The 22172-nt window shown below is 32.7% G+C and overlaps 1 protein-coding gene across 4 annotated transcripts; it reads left to right on the top strand.

Moving 5' to 3' along the window:
* Positions 1 to 628: 628 nt before the first annotated feature.
* LOC115890973 (ikaros family zinc finger protein) lies at positions 629 to 21991 on the top strand. Of its 4 annotated transcripts, XM_030911348.1 has the most exons (10): positions 629 to 704; positions 793 to 931; positions 2001 to 2091; positions 2540 to 2644; positions 4147 to 4291; positions 10916 to 11251; positions 14215 to 14503; positions 16020 to 16334; positions 18209 to 18356; positions 20565 to 21991. In XM_030911348.1, the coding sequence occupies exons 3-10, from the start codon at positions 2055 to 2057 to the stop codon at positions 20798 to 20800; spliced, it is 1611 nt and encodes a 536-aa protein (XP_030767208.1). In that variant the 5' UTR covers positions 629 to 704; positions 793 to 931; positions 2001 to 2054; the 3' UTR covers positions 20801 to 21991. The 4 variants fall into 4 exon arrangements, with proteins under 4 accessions (XP_030767208.1, XP_030767205.1, XP_030767206.1 ...); XM_030911345.1 differs by lacking the exons at positions 629 to 704; positions 793 to 931 and adding an exon at positions 1225 to 1394; XM_030911346.1 differs by lacking the exons at positions 629 to 704; positions 793 to 931 and adding an exon at positions 1424 to 1808.
* Positions 21992 to 22172: the final 181 nt, after the last annotated feature.

The raw sequence follows: 22172 nt of genomic DNA, 5'->3' as shown, positions 1-22172 counted from the left end.
GTTCTGAAAGGAGCGGTGCGTGATAGCCTGGTGCCTCCATATGGCGCCGAACAGTTCTGGAACTTTATGACTCAATTGAATGGAGTGAGAGTATCGCGTTCTTGAACAGTTCAGAGCTGCTCAACGGCGTGAACGGAGGACAGCAATTGTAACACACAACAGATTGTAAAAAAGTTTACTACACACAAACTATTAAAAATCGCTAAAATTGTCGTTGGTGACAAAATGATGACTCATTGTTTGCCACCAAAAGAAAGGTCTCTAAGGTCACAAATTCTGCTGCAGCCCGTATAGGAGCGTTACATGTCCTTATATTCTTTAGTCATTGTTGAAAGGTAATACTGAAAAAGGTAGTACCATAGAGTTAAAAATAAAAGGTAGTACTTATAGGTAGTCCCTGGTATTTGACAATCAGCTCATGGCGACATGCACATTAAAACATACTTTTTTAATTTATTTAGTTATATATTTCATTTATTTAATAATAATAATAAATCGTATTAGGAAAAATACCATTAATATTGTAAATTATAATTTATCTCCTCATAATTATGCCATTAATTTTTTGATTATGTAATATGGGCATTTTGTTTACTCACTTGTTTCGTCGAGCTGCTTGAATCCATTTTTGCTTATGATCAAATTGGTGTGAGAAGCTGTGAAGCTATAACATGTTGTTTCGGAAGAGTTGAATATCTGGCAAAGTTGAGTTACTGACATGTTATTGAATATTATTTCTGATGTTATTGCACCCAACAACCACGTAATTACGCCCTCCTTTATGTGTTTCAGGTTTCAGAAATTGTTTGGCGACTGATTGTCATTTTAAGGTAACCGAACGCCTTTTTTTCGTCCATTCATCTCACGGACATCTTTCTACAACATCATCAGTGATCACCACTCAATCACCACTACAGAATACAAGAATTAGGTAGGTACTTATAGACGGTCCCTGGTATTTTACAATCAGCTGATTGCAGTTTCTAAATACACCTGCAAAAATCTACCTGTTGAAAATATGTTATCTCTTTAAAAATGTCCTTTTAAGTCCTTTACATGAGAAATTCCCATTTATTATAGAATTTCTAAATTATTATGTAAAGAAGTCCTTATTTTATCAATATTACTAGTGTATAAACATATTATACACAAGTGGATAAATCACCGACGTTAAGCGTTTATATTTGACTATTATCGAGAATGCCAAACAGATATTTTAAAATTGGCGTTCCCGAAATCGTTGAGCGACTCCGGTCCTGCCCAGGGCCACAATCCCACTTCCCCTGCCAGGTCAACGTCAACCTGGAACGGCACGAAAAGCGGTCAGCAGAATGTGTACAGGTGTTTTTTAACGCAGTTTGTAGTTTCACAATCCGATCCGGTCCCGTTCCCAAGTAAGTACGACCGATACAACGACATCATTAAGCGATTTGAGACATTCAGGACAACCGTACAGGTTATGTGGGTCTGCGAAGTGTAATTTGTTGATATCTAGTGCATAAAAGTGCAGTGTTCTCATTTCGGGACATCCTACTCGCGGCCAAATCCCAAATAACGTTACTCTCGACCGCTCTGCTTACGTGTTCGGCCTTATTTTTTCATTTCCAAAATAATTTGTTATCTTCCCAAATTTAAATCACGCCGTTTTTAAGTGTTGTTCTAATAAATAAATGGTTTATAGTGACGTAACGTAGATTTGCGGACCGACTTTGCTAGTGGCGATTTATATGACCCGCCGAGAAAAATAGGTTACTTCTAATAAGCTGGGCCCCCCTTCTGGTTGTTGAACTGAATATTTTGCAATTACAGTTAGTTAAGAATTTCTATTGCACAAATTCTTCGTATTCTATCAGGTTTTTTTTTCTGAAAGAAAAATTATAAACAATGTTTTCTTGACTTGTGTATTATCAATTTATTATTGAAGATCTTGAAATGTAAAGTCAAATGTTTTTAAGATGTATTCTGTAATCTTTAATTATATATAAATTATTATTTTTTAGGCTGTTGATGGCACAATTAATTGAAACCCACTTAAAGTCCTACGACAGGTGATCATGGCAAATACTGCCACTGAAAATGAGGCAGATTCTGGTATGTATTGTAGTGTTTTTTTTTTAATATTAAACAATTTAATAAATTCGAGAATAAATTAAATTAAAACAAAATTCTCCCTCTAGAAGGTGTTCTGGAGGGTTGTAATCTCCATTGATTAGATGGCATTAAATAATAAATGTATGATCAAAAAAAACAGCGTCAAGTTGTTGTAAAAATGACTATTGATGACATTCTCCATATAAGATGACGGATATTGTAGTTGGCAACTTACATACGAATATTAAAAGTTAATAAGAAGCATGTAAAAAATCATTAACTTCAACCTTTTTTGACGCTTTATTAATATAAACATCGCTTAACCATAACCTTAAAATCTGAATATTTTAATCGAGATTTTAATATACCTGTAGTATGCAGTTTTTTTATAACTTATTGTCTATGTTATAAAAATAAAAAAAAACATTATACATTGTATATATTTTAGGTAGTAGTATAGCTGTAACAACACAAGAGCATCCAATACAGGAGGATGCTGATCAAACCGAAGACAGAGTAACTGGCTCAAATACAAACTACGATTCTTCAGAAGGTGTGTTTAACATTTTCTTTACATTTTCTATTATATACATGGTGATGCAATTTTTAGTACCTGTATTTTAACAACCTATAGTACTTATTTTACGAATAAAATTTAATATCAATATGGGACCAAAAAGATTTAATTTTAAAAATACAAGGTGTTGTGGAAGTTTCAAATATATTGATGGTTTTTGGCCATGGTTTTTGGCTGTATATGAGCCATAAATTTATTGCAGACATTTCAATTTTAATTTCATAAAATTAAAAAATATCTATTACTGCCCTGTTTCAATTTAAAGTTCTCACATTTATTTGCAATTTATCTCTCCATCATGTCTATTGTTTTTTTCATATCTGCCTTAGTTTCAACACATTGTATTTTTAAAATGGATGATTTTTAGCCTTATATACAGGGTGACCATAATGCTTAAAGTGCCTGTTAAGTACCTAAAACAAAAAATAGTAAATAAAAATCGTTTTTCGATTGTGATACAAAATACAGGGTGTCCTGGTTGGAAAAAATCAACATTTAGTTTTTATTAACTAGCCTTGTATACCGGGTGCGTCTCAAAAGTATCTCACGCCTATAACTTTTTATTTATTTTTTTCGGATAAAATAAACGAGATTTGGTATGTATATGACATAAATTAGGACTGATTGACGGATTCAATTGTTTTCCCTCACTTCCTGTTTCACCGGAAATTACTATAACTTTTGATTTTTAAATGGCACTCTCGGTATTTTTTTACTTTATTCTATGGAAAATTACAGTTTGAATAGAATGACATATGATATGTCAACTTTTGACATTTTTACATATGGTTTGCACCGTCGTTCCATTTGAAAAAATTGAGATATGATTAAAAATACGATTTGTGTATATTCTAACCGGCCAGGGCAAGACGACTATTTTTCAAAGGCTCCTTAATTAAGAATTGGCGTCTTTAGCACGACCACGGCATTCTTTATTGATATTTAAAATTCGATTTTTTAAGCGCAAATGTCAAAAGTTGACATATAATATATCATTCTATTCAGAGTATCATTTTCTACCGAATAAAGTAAAAATATACCGCGGGTGTTATTTAAAAATCTAAAGTTGTAGTCATTTCCGGTGAAACAGATGACCAAAAAAAATTGAATACCTTCAATCAATCCTAATTTATGTCATATCATACCAAATCTTGTTTTTTATATGAAAAAAAAAATAAAAAAGTTATAGGGATGAGCCACTTTTGAGACGCACCTGGTATTGTCAAAATTATTTTTAAAATATGAGCGACTATTACCCACATGATTTATAGAAAAAATGGGATGGAAACATTACACCCTGTATAATCTCCTGTTCCTGGGAAACTTCATTTAAGGATCGTGTCTTATACTAATAGCCATCATAAATATATAGAGTGCAATAAAACAATTTAGATCTGTTTAATAAGGTTAAATATGAGAATAGATTGAGGTAAAGAAATTTTAAAGTGGGTTTCAGTTGTATTGGCATGTCGTTACAGGCGGACACAAATGCAATAGATGCGATTTTGAGGCTTCATCAGCAACATCATTGACCAATCATTTGACCATATCCCATTCGGGTGCCAGCGAAGTCGAAATGGAAGTGGCTGAGAATAACAACCCCCCTGCGGATAGGGTACATCGGTGAGTGACTTCGATGCATTTTATTTTACGAACTGGCTTTTTTTATTTATTTTTTATGTTTGATTAATACGCATCTGGTTGCTTTGAATATTTTAATTTTAAATTTGAATGTTTTGCAATTTTTAGAATTATCAAATATCAACGACAGCTCAGTTCAAGGCAAAAAAATAAAATACAAAAATATTAGGTTATGACAAAACAGTGTTCCCAACTCTCAGAAATTTATCTCCCTAAAAATCTAAAACGCTCGCATCAAAAATCCCCAAAATATCCCTAAAAACCTAAAAAAATATCCGGAAAAAAACCTAAAAATATAAATAATAATAAATAAACAATTTGTTGTGTTTTAAGTGGTTGACCTTGAAACGTCTAATCACAGCAATGTAGCCAACTGTTCGAAACTTTCCATTAAAGCAATATCAAACCTTCTTAAATCCAAACAACTAAAATCCCCACAACTGTTATCCAAGATTCGGTGATTAAAATAAATAAATTATTTTGTTTTATTTATACTTTCCTATTAATTTTGAAAAATAGCAGTAGCGGTCTTATCTCCTCTTTGGTAGCGGTAAAATTCCATATACGTATTGTTTACAAATATACTCAGCCTAATCTCCAAAAAGTGAAGCCCAAACAGTGAAAGAACAATATGGAATTCTGCATAAGTCTATTTCACCCGGATATTCATTTAACTGCGCATGCCTCACCTGAAGAAGTTTTCATTGGTCGATGTTTTTATAGGGAAGTCGTTGACTGACATTTCACCTAACCTTCAATTTTATTTATGTTTTTATTATTTATAAATATGGAGGGCTTTAAAAAGGAGATTTATCGACAATGGGCATATTTGAAATTTCTGTCCCTACTTTAAAGCAAGTTTCTCGGTTTGACACCAGAGGCATTGTAAGCGTGTGAGATTGATCATTTTCATTGTTAGTATACGATTTAATTGTGTTTTGCTATTTTTTTTTAAATTTAGAGTTAATTTATTGAACTATTAGCAATGTACCAATGAGTATGATTAAAAAAATCCTAAACGATAGGTCTTGCTTCGTACCTGGCTGTATAAGTGGAACTTACAGTGGAAGAAAGGCAAATAAAGAACGGGGTGAAAGAAACCCAAGCCTTTTCAAAGGTCCTAATGTAATAATTATTATTAATAATTAATTAAAAAAATATGGATAGATGTTAAGAAAAACATTCAAATTATATACTGTCAGTGCACAGATTAATTTTAACTTAACTCTTTTGAAATAAATTGAGTTCATTATTTATTCATTAATATTTTATTTTCGAAAATTTACCTTTACAATTATTAGATGACATTGAATATAATACATCTTGAATTTAATTGTCTACGAAACAGTGACAATTTGCAAAACTTTGCTAATGACATTAAAACTTAAATTCAGAAAATCTAAAGAAAAAACACTATTGGACACAGGAAACATTTCAGCTTAATGTACCTATTCTCTGGTTTCAGCTATAAAAAGTTATGGGATAGATAACACTGATCAAAGGGTGCAACAGTAGTGTTCATCTTCACTTTCCACTGAAGTTATTCCTGATAAAATACTTTTAATTTTCGCGATTCAGTTTCTGTCAATTGCCGTAAAACCACTACTAGTTTGTTACGAAAGTTTTTAATGTTTTTAAAATGGTATCACACTGAACTGCATGTAAACATATCAATTTTAAATGTTTTTATGAAAAACTATTAATAAATCACTAACACAAACACACCATAAACTATTTAATTCGCATTTGTAATCAAGAAACAACTCTGGAAACAATTACTGTTTACATCAAATCAAAGGTTGAACTGGTGATATTTGTTGCTAGAACTTCTACCTTTTTTGTACAACAGTTCTCGGGAAGATTTATTTTAGCAGCTTATATTTTTCTTCGGCCGTGTGTGCACTAAAAAGAACCATATAATGAAACAATTTTATAATAACAATTTAGAAAAAGAATATCTAAAACCGGCATCTGATATAACCTAACTTCTAACTTACTTTTCAAGCTCAAATTTAAGGTTTTGTATTCACAATTTTAGCCACGCACATTGTTCAATTAGAAAAAACACGTTTGTAAAAGCTAAATCTGGTAAAAATATGCCCAAATATTAACTGAACTCTATAATTTATAACAAAATAGTAATTCTTGCCATAAGAAGCTGTGTATTTTTCAATCTCTTTGATCACATGCGCCCCTAACGGCGATTTTCGAACTTCATTTAGATCATGAAATCTGGGCCCAACATTTTTGCGTTCGATTCGCCTCCTCCTTTTAGACTCCATATTTATAACACATTATCATGGAGTTGGAAAAATATCAATAAATAGTTGGAAACAATAAACTAAACAAAATCACTCCTTTACGCGCACAAATAAAAAGTAATCCAAACAGAACTAAAACAACAATCAATCGGAGTTTGGCGCAATCGCAGTTCAATCCATATCCGGGTGAAATAGACTTATGCAGTTTTAATATGGAGCTGGGTTATGTTGTCTTTTTCTTACGGCACAGAAATTGCACACGGGGTTAAATAGGGAACCCTGAGTATATTTGTAAATAATACGTATATGTAAAATTCCATTGAAATTTTATCTCCTAAAATATCCCCAAAAATTTTACTCCCTAAAAAATCCCCATATAGATTTTTCTCCCAAAATTTAAGGATAAAATCCCGGAGTTGGTAACACTGTGACCAGAACGGTAAACTAATAGGATTGCTCATCCTCATAATACGTACGTTCGCCTCTTCCCGCGCTTCAGCTGACAGTTGTGACGTCATTGTAGTCCTTGTCATGATAGTGTGTATTATTAGTTGCCTATGGTAAACTTATAAAAATAACAGCTGAGAAAATTTGAGTTAATTATTTTATCAATTTTAAATGTGAAAAAGGTGTTTTTAAGTTCTTAGAGCTATAGAGTGTATAAATACGTTCATTTTGTGTTGTAAATTGTGACACAGTGCTTACTAAGTGCCTACGATATTGCTTATTTATTATTTTAAAGCAAAATATGGAAGTACTCTAAAAAGAATGCCTGCAAAAGGGATACTGGGAACTGCTGTTCTTAAAAATGCATTATCCGAGTATTTAATACGATTTATACAGTTAATTTTCTATACTGCATACATATAAGGTGTTTAAATAAATAAACTAAATAATGAACGTTTTGTATCCGGCAACCAATAATGCACGGGTATGTATTATTGGTTGTCGTATAAGGAATAATAACCATGACAACGACTACAATGACGTCACAAAGCGAGTAGTTTTCGCATGCACCTGGCAGACAATTTTGGGTGAATGAGCAGTGAGCAGTCCAATTAGGTTAACTGTTCTTGAGGTTATGATTTCGGCGGCACTTGATATCAAAAATACAGTATGATAGAGCAAAAAAAAGCAAGAGTTTTCTGAAAACTCATATTTTCAAAATTGATTGCATTTCAGTGTTAAAAAGCAAAGATACAGTCAACAGTTTCAGTTCTGGGACACCTGGCGCTGAGAAAGGCGCAATTTTAAACACCACCAAACTGTTCTCTGAAGCCTGAAAATTTGTAGGTAATATTCGAATGCAGTGTAAAACAAAAATATAACAGTCAGACAGAGCAGTATGGAGACACAAAGCGTCAGCTCTACCTAAAACGCGCTGTCAAAAATATAAAAATATTTTGTCACTTTTCACAAGTTTCAGCCTTCAGAAATCACTTGACTGACAATTTTTTTGACAGCGGGCTTGAGGTAGCACTGACGTTTTGTGTCCCCATACTGCTCTGTCCCGACTGTTATATTTTTTTACATTGCATTCGAATGTTATCTACTAATTTTCAGCCTTCAGAAAACAGTTGTGATGTGTTACACCTTTGCTTATTAACACTAAAATGCAATAGATTTTGAAAATATGAGCCTTTAGAAAGTCCTTGCATGTTTTTGAACTCGGCTCTCCGACTATATAGACACACGATGCCGCCTAATGGCGGTATTTTTTCGAATACACTAACAATACCGCCGGCGTCTGTTTAGTCCGTTAATTTTAATTTATTTTACGATTTTTATGCGATCTTTTCTTGGTGTTTTTTTAATAGCATGGTAGATTTAATTTTTTTATTGCATAGAATTTAGTAATTTTATTCAAGGTCTAGGCGTCAATAGTTAAAATATGGAATGTTATCGGAAAATTGCTATTGTCGGATGTGGTGAAATAAAATTTTCGCTTTTTATTTAGAAAACAGTTTTAACAATTTTATTAACATATTTAAATTTTTTATTTCCTGTAGAATATCAAAAAATGTTTTGCATGTTGTAATGTAATTCCATAGTTTTTTGCATTGCCATTAAATCCCTATTCTAAAAATACCATAATACCTAGATAGGATTATACCGGGTAAAATGTCCTAAAAGCGCGATAAAATATTACCGGTAATATTTTATCCTTCATATACCGGTAAATTCGGTTATTGTTAATAAAATAAAATATGCATAAATGTGATAAAACAATAAAACATTAAATTTTGTGGAACAACATTGCAAATTTTAGTAGTTTGAAAAAGTAAAAAAATCAGAATTTCAGTTTCAGTTTTAGAATTTTAAGAGAGCTTTAAATAAGCAGCAAATTTACATCAAAAACGTCGTATTTCAAAACCCTCTCAGTATAGAATAATATGACATTGTGCTATTTTTTGAATGCATATCTTCTATCCCAAAAAATATATAGCACTCCGTGTAACAATTAAAATTTCGTTATACAACTTTAGTTTTAAAATATACAGAGGGAGTCTTAAATAAGTGCAAATATTTTCAGGGCTGGTAGATCTCAATAAATTAAACAGATTTTCTCTTTATCTTTTTTTAAATAAGTCTAAAATAACTAAGTTAGTTTACTTTGAAAATTAAAAAAAAAAATTCCTCAAATTTTGAAAACCACTTGGTTTTTCTGCGTTTTCTTTCTTGTAAATAATCTATTACCTATGTTGCCATATAAGATTTTATGTTTTTTTTTTAACGAAAAGTTAACAAAAATCTCAAATTTTCAAAAAAAAATAGCGATTTTATGTTTCATTCACATTTTATACTTAAAAATTTACAATCATTCACAGTGTCAAAAAAAAGTTATTTTTAATAGAGTATTCTAGCAATAGCTTGCGGTAGTCAGTTGTATATATAGACAAAGTCTAAAGTAGGATTTATAAACTCACAGTTGGATTTGGCTTTGGCGTTGGCGCCGCCGCCCAATTCTTAAAACTGTATATTACCATAAGAGCATTTATAAACACGATTGGCGTTGGCTTTGGCGCCCGGTTGCCGTCGGACTTGAATTATGTTTAACTTTTTACCGTTCGAGGCGGTTCGCCGTCCGTAGCACCACGTAGCAAATGACGTTACAGCCAATAGAATAGTAAAGAGCGATCACGTGATGCTTTGTTTACATCTAGTTTTGAAGTATGGGAATTCCAAATTTATGGTCACTCCCAATAAACCTAATAGGGTTATTTCATCAAGACCATTACTTTCCAAATCCATAATTAAAAATCTCGAACAAAAAACCAAAACTTTAAACACTTTCGTCTCTAAAAACGCCCTATAGACTCTGCTACTCTCAAGCAAAAAGTAAACAAAAATGTAAGGTTAGATCTGCCCAAAACGGCCAAAGCCAACTGTCAACCGTCGAGTTTATAAATGCGATTTTGCGGCGCTACGAACGGTCGACGGCAAATCCAACGCCAACGCCAAATCCAAAGCCAACTGTAGAGTTTATAAATCGACCTTAATAACTAGCTTATAAAACAATAAACTTTTGATTTCTAACCACAATTTCTCTTCATGGATGATAGCCAAAGGCCAAAAGGACTTCCTCGCAAATTTTGAAGTATAATTAGTGGAAAAGTCAAAAGTTAAGCTTCATTCAGAACCTCCCAATTAGTGGAATAAATTAGTGGTTTCAATTACGCTTTATACTTTTTAGTTTACGATCATTCACAATGTCTAAAAAACACAATTAAAATTAATAAAATATCCTAGCAACAGCTTGCGGTAGTCTGTTGTATCCATAGAGAAAGCATAATATTTAGCTTATAAAACAATAAACTTTTGATTTCTAACCAAAATTTTTCTTGACACGTGATAATCAAAGGCCAAAATGACATTCCTCGCAAGTTTGGAAGTATAATTAGTGGAAAGGTCAAAAGTTCATTAACTTTTTCCACTAATTGAAAATTACTACCACTACCACTAATTATGACGTTCTGAATGCTTACATTAAAATTAGGTGAACAAACTTCTACAGCTAATTGAAACTACTAATTTATTCCACTGATTTCGAGGTTCTGAATGAAGCTTTAAACTTTTTCTACTAATTGAAAATCATTACCACTAATTTTGATGTTCTGAATGCTTACATTGAAATTAAAGGAACACACTTCTACGCTAAATGAGACCACTAATTTCGAGGTTCTGAATGAAGCTTTAGATTTGTTATAGAAAATTTATGACAACGGCAATTTATGGCGATTCTCAATAAATGTCGTATGTGATGCTTTTTTTGCAATCGTTTGAATTAAAACGAAAATCTATGTAAACCATATTAATTGTAGTTATTTTTATATATTTTTTATAGAAAAATGTTCGAATGCGACGTCTGCAACATGAAGTTCTCGAACGGCGCCAACATGCGCAGACACAAGATGCGCCACACCGGTGTCAAGCCCTACGAGTGCCGTGTCTGTCAGAAACGATTCTTCAGGAAAGACCACCTAGCCGAACACTTCACCACGCACACCAAAACGCTGCCTTACCACTGCCCCATCTGCAACAGAGGCTTTCAGAGACAAATTGCTATGCGAGCCCATTTCCAAAACGAACATGTCGGACAACACGACCTCGTCAAATCCTGTCCTTTATGCAATTACAGGGCCGGCTCTATGAAGAGTTTGAGGATACATTTTTTCAATAGGTAAGTTTATTGCTGGTGTAAGATCTAGAAGTAATTTTATTCACAAATAAGTGAATGTTTTCATTGTGAATGTTCAGTGTGTTTTAGAACCTGTTTTAGTGCGAAATGTACAAAACAGCTTAATAGTCGTTACAAAAAACTCATCACAACCTTATTAGAATATTTTGAACGGGAAAGCGGTAGTTATGTCCCTTAAGTGCTGTTAAGGAGGTGGGTTTTGTTGATGTAAATAATAACTGTTTATAAAAAATCTCTATACCTATGTGGCGGATTCATCTCCAAAAAAATCCTTTATGGGTATTTCGCCACTACACTTCAAGAAAATCTACAAAATAAAATAGTTATTTTTTGTAAACACTCCTGCGTTATACCTAAAACGACACTGCTTGTCAGAAGTTATATTTACAGTTATACAAATGGGACACAGGGCACAGAATAAATTTTAATAACGCCAAAATTATAATGAAAGAAGCGATAGCCTCAAAAAGACAAATAAAAGAGGCTTTTTTAATTCAATCTAATAAAAATAAATGTATTGCTCATGCATCTGTAGATGTTAGTAATGTATGGCAATCGCTTCTTTAATTTTAAAGAACATAACATAAATAAACATAACATACGTAAAATTTAAAAATAATCATACAGAAAGTTTGGGGCTTTTTGGTTTTACCTTATTAAGTAATTATGTAGTAAAAAGTTATCAAGTTATCAGGTAGTAATTGTTAATTTTGAAGTTTAACTTGATATAATGTCATTTTAACAGAACGTCAACGGTTTCTTGTAGACGTATCTGTTTTAAAAAAGTAGTGTTCTCGAATAGTTGAATTTAAATATTCTAATAGTTTTTTTCTTTATTCTTTGTATTTTTTTGCTTCCGACGACGGAAAGAGATAAACTTTCCGAAACGTTAAGCATTTTTTTCTTTGTTAGGCAAATTTGTATAACTGTAAACATAACTTCTGACAGGCAGTGTCCGTTTAGGTTTAACGCCAGAAGTGTTTACAAAAAATAACTATTTTATTTTGTAGATTTTCTTGAAGTGTGGTGGCGAAATACCCATAAAGGATTTTTTGGAAATAACTGTTTATATATTCATAATTAATTTATTTTTGTTTCCTAAAATATTTTGATTAAAAGGAAATATGTAAAAGTGGGCAACGCTGTGCCAGTCAAGCTTAATCACGTGACTAAAAGTTTATTTGGTATAATCTATAGATTTTATTTTTCTGAATTCGAAATGTAAGGTTGTAATTATTTTTTGTACAAAATTGAGATAAAAATAGGAAAAAATAAATAAATACATTTAAAAATGTTAATATAAAACAGTAATCAAAATTGGGTAAAATTCTAATAAAAATAAAGGGTATTCCATTTGTTCCATACTTTTTGGTTGTCACTACTCACCCTAATACGGGTGAGCCAAAAAACTAACCTATGGAATTTATGGGTTAAAATGAACCTAATAACTGAGAGAAAAAAATATCCCCAGAAGGCAGGATTTTTAGCTCAATTTAAAAAGGTGTCAGTGAACATTCAAAGTTTTCCATTTAAATCACACGTTAAAAAATATTTTTCCATTAAAAGTACTAGTGATCGACCGATACCGATACCGATATGAAAATATCGGCCATCATGCCGATTATCGGTATCGGCCGATATACAAATGTATATCGGCCGATATTTTATTTTATTGATTATTCACGAAAAAAATTAACTGAACTTGATTTTTTAGGAACAACTTTATTAAACATATATGAATACAAACTGAAACGGATTCTTTAAAATAATAAACAGAAAAATAAACTAAAACAGAAAATTTGAAAAAAACAAATTTCCCTTAAATCTGTCTAAAAAAAGCTTTAGTATAGGAATGTATAGGAACACAAACCGGACGATTTCCTTAAAATAAGACAAAAAGATAAACAGTAACGAATAAATAAAACACATAATTGGCACTTAACCGTCGAAGTCTTAGCTGTCACAGATAATTTATTCTTCTCGAAATATTTCCAATAAATACTTTTCTTTGAAGCCATTTTAATTTAGTTTAAACACAACACGCATTTAAAAATAAACACCCTAACAGGATTAGACAAATTCAATCCCAAAACAAGCCCAGAGTCTAGTGAACGAAAAATGCGTGTTCTGGGAAATACCGAATAATAAAGAAACTCGGGATGCTCGGAAACGGCCGCTGTGTCGCGAAGACGATTAGAGGATTTACCAAGGTCATTAATTCATTATTATTATTACTAAAGTTATTACTACTACTGTGGTGCAATGTTGCCAGATGTTCGGAATTAAATTATATGCATAATATAGGCGGTAGAACTTGAGCTGAACCTCGCCACTATAAAAATCGGCCCTCGCGGCAATTAAAAAAAATACGCCGATAGGCCGATATATATCGTATCGGCCTGAAACATATCGGTATCGGCCAAAAAATGCCTATCGGTCGAACACTAAAAAGTACCATAACTTTGAAATGGTTTACGATAAAAATAAATTACATCGCGGATTCTTGTAGAGCATAAAATTTCCTAAAAAATCTATCTGAAAGTAATCTATTAAATATGAAAATTTTTAATCAATAAACACTAAAACTCATTCATTTTTGATTGAAAATTTATTTTCTTTCACTTTTCAAAGCTTTTAAATATACGAATTATTGAATTGAAAAAAAATACTCTCAGATATATTTTTTAGAAAATTTTATGCTCTACAAGAATCCGCGATGTAAATTTTTTTATCGTAAACCGTTTCAAAGTTATTGTACTTTTAATGGACAAAGATTTTTTACGTGTTATTTAAATGGAAAACTTTGAATGTTCACCGACACCTTCTAAAAGTGAGCTAAAAATCCTGCCTTCCGGGTATATTTTTTATTATTAGGTTCATTTTAACCCATAAATTCCATAGGTTAGTTTTTTTGGCTCACGCTACCAACTGTGTATGTTATTTAGACACGGCATCGACTTGGACAACCCTGGTCCGCCGGGCTCGCCCAATCAGCTGATAGCGGCCGCCGCTCAGCAGAGTTTCGGACCGGTAGAGGGCGCCCTTAGCTCGCTCAATCACCTCAGCAGCAATCTGTCGGTCAGCGTGACGGGTGGCAGCGCCAACTACAGCGATTCCGGCGAGTCTACCGGAGCGAGGAGCACGGACAATGCGACGCCGCCTATGCACTTTTTGACGCCGCACGTCGAGATTTCAATGGCCGATGCACCGTCGGCTGTTTTTTCACCTTCAACGGTATGTTTTAAATCTATAGATTACATATAAACATGTTCAATCCCTTGTAAACCTACATATTATTATAGGCAGTAGCGGCTCGCCAGACAGGCGAAGCAAAATGTCATCTTAATTATTATTAGTGCTGAGTAAGAAAACTTTAATTAATTAGTTAATTTTAATTAATATTTAATCATATCTCAATTTTTTCAATTGAATCAAGGGTGGCTCATTAGCATATTTGGAAAAAGCATATTTTTACGAATAATTTCGTATCGCACACATGGTATTTTGAGTCAAACTGTCGTTACAAACCGCATGTTTCAATTTCAAATAAACCATATGCGAAAATGTCAAAAGTTGACATATGATATGTCATTTTATTCAGAATGTCATTTTCTATTGAATAAAGTAAGAGAATACCAAAGGTGTCATTTAAGTTGTAGTAGCTACAGCTAAATCAAATCACATTGTAGCCTTATCTTTTGTGAGCATTTTGTTTTTTTAATCACGACATTATCTCTGTTTGTATTGGAGATACACTGCTCTAAAACGAACGGAAAAATGCTTCACAGGCAGAAAGTTTTATGTATAAATAATCAAAACGACATAGCCGAAAAGGATTTATGAGTATTTGCAATATGACAATAAAGGTTGTCAAATTTAAAAATGCCATTATCTATGACGGATGTTGCTCGTATTGTGGCTTTAATTGAGCATGGCCGAAGTCAACGTTATGTGTCCGATACCCTGGGTATACCTCGAACAACAGTCCAGAATGCCTGGAATCGGTATATGGAAACGGGAAATTTCACCAGGCGAGTGGGTTCCGGAAGAAAACGGAAGGAAAATGCAATTGACGACCGCTTTATTGCCCTGAATACTTTACGAAATCGTAGAATTACAGCGTTTCAGAATCAACATCTGCTACAAGCTGTGCGTAGAGCTCAAGTCAGTGAGAGAACAATTCGACGAAGACTAAAAGAAAACAGCTTGTCTGCAAGGAAGCCTGCCACAGGACCCCAGCTACTTCCAAGACATCGTCGAGCACGTCTTAGTTTGTGAGTTTACATGTGAATTGGGATATTAAACGATGGAAAGTCATTTTCACGGATGAATCGTGGTTTTGCCTGCGAAGCATTTTTTCGAGACGTTCGTTTTAAAGCAGCGTATGTTCAATACAAACAGAGATAACCTCGTGATAAAAAAAACAAAATGCTCACAAAAGATGAGGCTACAATGTGGTTTGATTTATCAATAGCTACTACAGCTGCTGCACCCTACAGGGTGTTACAAAGTCCGGGCAAAAAACTTCGTCTTATTGTTGTGCCCTGTATGTGCTCAAAATAAATTCGGAATAAAAATTTCTGACATAGCATCCGTTAAGAAGGAATTAATTTACAATTTAAAGAAAAATCATCAAAATCTAATGAGTGGTTCGCGAAAAATCCAACTTTGAAATTGGGACTAGTTTTTAGTGGCCAGTTTTTTTGCCGGTGAGTGTATTTCTTTGGACTGTGATTATTATTTTTTATAGGCTGACCAGCAACTATCGACAAGTCAGTCATCTCAAGGAGACACCCGACTGGTCAACGGAGACTGTCCAAATTCCCCTCAATCCGCAGATTCAAACTCCAACGCCCCCACAAGCAGTCACATTCAACCGAGCTCGCTGCGGATGGAGCAAGAGACCAGCATAACGCCATCTATCTCGCTCATACCGATAAAACAGGAACCTGGAGACGATTACCACGAGGGTGGTAAGAAGAACGGGCCTGTCAATTTGAGTACGTCGCCGTCGAATAGTCTGCAAATGAACCCGACTAGTAGTAGCCTGAGTTCTTTGATTAAGGTATGTATTAATTACTAACTTTTTTGGACATGATTTTCGCATTGATTTTTTTATATACATACAGGGTGGCGCACCTCATTCGCCTCGGTTGATTATACGAAAACGGAAAGACGTAGAAACAACATTTTTTATGGGTATATGTAGAGAGACAATGTGCATAATTTAAAATTCTTTTCAAATGTACAAGGTGTGTCAGAACTAAGATCCATACCAAAGTTATATTTTTTCTTATGGAACACGCGGTATTTTATTTCATTTTTGGATTCTTGGGCATAAAATAATGCATTTATTATAAGGGTTTAATATGTCTAAAAGCTTTGGTTTTTGAGATATTTTAAGATATTTAAATATGCATGCTATAATAAAAAAATTGTCAATGCCCTGTACATTACTTTTCAAAGTTAATTCTTGTGCTGACTTTGAAGCCAGAGAAATAAATTTTACTAAAAAAATGTATTGCTTCCTTAAATGTATACAGGGGTATCAAAAATTGCTGGTCTACTTTAAATATTATTTTACATAAAAACTTCGTTATTTTAAATGCAACACTATGTATTTTTTAAAACAAGTCGAAGCAGATTTAATTGCTCTTTCAAACTATATTAGGGTTTCCTATACCTATCTGGCTCAGATTTTGAATAAAAAGGGATTTTTCAATAAAATGGCAATCAAGATGGCTGGGTCGCCATGAAAATTTGCTAGTAACAGTTAGTAGCTATTTTCAAAATCGACATTAGGTTATTGACTTTATTTAAATTTATGACAGTTTACTTTTATTTAATTTACCTACCATAGTGTAATAAGTAAGTATTTATTGTTTTATCAAGAAAAATAAAGAAGTAGTTCTTTGATTTATATTACGATGACTTATAATTAATGATAAATAAAAATAATTACATATTGGATTTTCTATAAAAGAACCAATTAAGGCAAATTAATTTTCTTCACCTCCAAAGACAGGTGTCTGTCTAATAGGTTTTTCATATACATATATCAGCTATGCGAAATAGGAAAAGTAGTTTTTCAAAGGAAGACTTGTCAAGAAAATTCTTATTTGGATATCTTTGATCATAAACCCTTCAGGTCAACAAGCAATTGTCCTCACAAAATTACTAGTAACATATCCATTCATTCTACCAGCAGATACTCCTTCATTTTTCTTGATAAAATATTAAATAATTACTTATTAACCTTATTGTAGGTAAATTAAATAAAAATAACCTGTTATAAATGTAAATAACGTCCTAATAAGTCTATTTTGAAAATAGGTACTAAGTGTCGCTAGAAAATTGCCATGGCGACAACAACCATATTGATTACAATTTTATTGAAAAATTGCTTTTTAATCAAAATTTTAGCCAGATGGGTATAGGAAACCTTAATATAGTTTGAAAGAGCAAATGCAGCAGATTTAAATAAATCTGCTTCGATTTATTTTAAAAAATAGAGGGCGTTGCATTTGAAATAACGAAGTTTTTATGTAAAATAAATATTTAAAATAAACCAGCAATTTTTGGTACCCCTGTATACATTTATGAAAGCAATCAAATTTTTTTGTAAAGTGTAGTTCTCTGTAAACCAAAGCTTTTAGACATATTAAACCCTTATAATAAATGCATTATTTTATGCCCAAGAATCCAAAAATGAAATAAAATACCGCGTGTTCCATAAGAAAAAATATAACTTAGGTATGGATCTTAGTTCTGACACACCCTGTACATTTCAAAATAATTTTAAATTATGCCCACATTGCCTTCCCACATATACTCATAAAATATTTTGTTTCTACATCTTTCCGTTTTCGTATAATCAACCGAAGCGAATGAGGTGAGCCACACTGTATAGAAGAATATTTTAATTTATTTCTTTGCCAGGTGTCTCCATTAAAGAGTTTGCTTAGAGATGATCTGAAGAGGAAAATCATTTCTCGAAGTAATTCTGCCAGTCGAAGCCGATCTACAGCTTCACCGAATGCCAATAACTCTGATAGTTCGCCTACAGACGCTAACACAACTACAAACGGTGAGTATTTAGTTAGCAAATGAAAAATATTGTCCAAACCAAACCAACTTTACGTTGCAAAGTGCCCATACGGACAATGTAAACACTATTTGGCGCTATTCATGCAACGGTCGCGACCCAAAGCTTTTGATAATTTCGGATCGGTTCGGCTTTTTCCTGAATTATGTCGCCAAAGATGATTTATTCAAATTTATTTATTTTCTTTTAATTTTATAAATAAAATACAGTGTGTTGCATACAAGAAACTTTATTTTATATAAGGACTTGTATGTGAAATACCTATGAAATATTGGAAACGGACGTTATGCCACGATCCACGATGGTTTTTGCAGTTCACAGTTCACAACACAGTTTTTCAGTTTTTAATGCCACTTTTTCACAATTATCACGGATCTGAGTAAATAAAATTTAAATTAAACTCACAAGATAGCAATAATTACTTTGAGAATGGACGCTTTAAACACTTATTAAATTTTAAAAGATTTTATAATTTTTGAAGATTCTGACTTTGACAAGAGAAAATTATTTCTGTTATTGTTTGGGGGGGGGGCGGTTGTTCTTAGCAACCGCTATAGCAGCGCCAGATCGCGTACAACGGTCGCGACCCAAAACAATTATATGTTTTGACAGGTTTTCCAATCTAAATGTATTTCCTTTATCTATGACTTTAGTTGTTTGACGAACAGATACGTCTACAAAAACCGTTTACGTTCAGTTAAAATGACATTATAAGTTAAACTTCAAAATTAACAATTACTACCTGATAATAATTACTTAAAAAGGTAAAACCAAAAAGCCTCAAACATTCTGTATGATTATTTTTAATTTGTTTTGAATTTTTACGTATGTTATGTTCTTTAAAATCAAAGAAGCGGTTGCCATACATTACTAACATCTACAGATGCATGAGCAATACATTTATTTTTATTAGATTATATTAAAAAAGCCTCTTTTATTTTTCTTTTAGAGGCTATCGCTTCTTTCATTATAATTTTAGCGTTTTTAAAATTTATTCTGTGCCCTGTGTCCCTCTAGCAACCTTGGTTAATATTTTTCCTTTCATCTCTTGTAATCACTTTATATAATTTTATATTTTAAATTTTTCTAAACTGTCAAAATATAGAAGCTTCTACGAGTACGTCCCACTAGTCAACTCGCATACCCAACCATGTTGCCGTTTGCTGTCGTCTTATTTTACGAACAGTTTTAAGAACGGCGGAAAGTAACGCCTACCTATATACGCCGTAGGCGTGTTTTGATTGCGTTGGTTAGTCTCTGGGGTAAGTTTTTTTTTGTTTAGATTGCACGCGAAATACCCGACTGATTATATCGTTTTTGCGCGTGTAGAACTGCGAAATTAAGGGACAACAAACGGCAACATTGTTGGCTATAAGAGTTGACTAGTAGGACGTAGAAGCTAGTTCAAAATATGGGACTTCAAGGTCATCGTTTACACATACGTCATAAGAGCCAATGCTTACAGTCTGAGATACCGATATTCAATACCAATTAAACTTTTAGTTACGTAATCGATGAATTTAAAAATCGTACCCGATTTTTAAATTCATTGTTGCTTGTTGCCCACCATGGACATATTTGACGCCGGGCTGTCTAACTGGAATTTAAATTTCCCGCTGGGGATTCAGGCGCGCTGTAGAAAATACCAAGTTGCCACATCTATTTATTTATTTCTTGACATTATCCTTCGTTTTGACACTTCAGTTTTGTATTACGAGTTTTTGGTTTAAATGGATTGTGTTGTGATACTTTAAGCTTAAAAATGTTTACTAGCAGACCTTGCAGTCGAACATTGTTCTTTTTAGAGCCTTTTTTAATGTGAAGTGTGGCAGATAGCTTAATAGCCGTAAAAAAATCATTGCAACTTTATTAGAATATTTTGAACAGGAAAGTGATAGTAATGTCCCTTTATGTCCCTTAAGTGCTGTTATGGTGAGTTTTGTTGACGTAAATAATATCTTTTTATATATTTATAATTAACTTATTTTTGTCTCCTAAAATATGTCGATTAAAAGAAAATATGTGAAAATGCGCAACGCTGTGCCGGTCGAGCGTAATCACGTGACTAAAAGTTTATTTGATATGAACTATAGATTCCTCACTTTTTTTAGATGTACTAATTGTTTCTTACCCTTTTTTAGTGTACACGATTCAGAAATTGTAAATCTTATTAACTTTTTTTTTCGACAGGAGCAATAACTTCAACGGGACCTGAACAACCATCCGACTCCACTCTGTGGCGTATCGTCGGTAAGAGATCGCTACAATGCGTGTTTTGCGGCATTGGATTCCCAGACCAAACGTTGTATTTTCTTCACAAGGGTTGTCATTCGGACGCTAACCCTTGGAAATGCAACATTTGCGGCGAGCAGTGTTGTAACGTATACGAATTCAACTCGCATTTGTTAAGTAAGAGCCACCAATAGCAATAATTCTTAGAAGAATTTAGGAACTGGTTTTTCTTTCATTTTGTTTTTTTCTGATATTCCGGTCTAAGTGACATTTTATGAGAGATTTCTGTTAATAATGTCATAAAAAGTCACAGAATGTGATACGACAATTTTTCCATTATTAATGACACATGATGACATTCGAACATATCGATTTCCTATACCAAATTAAGAACTTAATGTTTGGGTTATTGTTGAGATTACTGATTTAATTGTAGTTTTGCAACAATTGTTATAATATATTCCTTATTATACATTCCTTATTCCGTATTACCACAGAGTTATCACATTTTTTAAATGTTTTTTTGCGCACAGTGTATCTCTCTGAAAATATTAGTCCAAGCAAAAACATGCAATGGTTTTTCGGCTCGTATTTTCAAAATCGATTGCATTTTAGTGTTAAAAAGCAAAGGTACAGTCATCAGTTTCAATTCCGGGACACCTGGAGCGTTTTCTGAAGGCTGAAAATTTGTAGATAACATTCGAATGCAATGTAAAACAAAAAAATAACAGTTAGACAGAGCAGTATGGGGACAAAAAGCGTCAGCGGTACCTCAAACGCGCTGTCAAAAATATTTTGTCACGCAAAGTGATTTTTGAAGGCTTAAACTTTGCAAGTTAATAGTGAAATCTTACATGTTTTTGTACCCGACTCTCCGACTATATAAATATATCGTTTTTTCGTATTTTCCTGTGAACTTCCATCAACAGGTGATTCAATCAGAAACATTTAGAGTGATATTTTTCTTGCGTATTATGTTGTTCTTTTTTTTTTCATTTACAATCTCTAAAGAATTATACATATCAAGTTCTTCAAATTTTGTTGTAACTAGAAAATTAAATATTAAACATAATGTATTTTGACATCTAATCTTTTTACATTCGTTTATACTTTATTTACATAGACTTGCCGTCTTAGATTTTATTTTTGAATTACCACTTTTTTGTTTCTTGTTAATTAAAGAAAATTAAATTTTTATATTTATTTTGACATAATTTATTTAAAAATATGGAGGTCAGCAATAATTAATGTTTATATTATATACATTGTCCTTGCAATATCATTCACAAAGTACCGGGTGGCTAAGAATGGACGCCGGCTTTATCTCAAAAACTACTTATCGTATAACTTTGGGAGAACAATTTTAATGAGTAAATCGACCAAGAGAAATCGCTGGAAATTATTTTTAAGTTCGAAAAATGTCCGTTAGGGAGCGTTTTTTTGATAGCCAATCAGAAAACAGAGTTTTTTTCAAAAATATGCAGGTGAACGAGTATTTTAAATATTACTATTGTAATCATCGAGAAATTTGTAATTTATTTGATATAAAGTGTTTTGCTCTACGTC

This window comes from Sitophilus oryzae, unplaced genomic scaffold (genome assembly GCF_002938485.1).
Source record: "Sitophilus oryzae breed Bouriz unplaced genomic scaffold, Soryzae_2.0 scaffold_942_pilon_pilon, whole genome shotgun sequence".
Classification (NCBI taxonomy): Eukaryota; Metazoa; Arthropoda; class Insecta; order Coleoptera; family Curculionidae; genus Sitophilus; species Sitophilus oryzae.
This window is presented reverse-complemented; position numbering and strand designations above follow the sequence as displayed.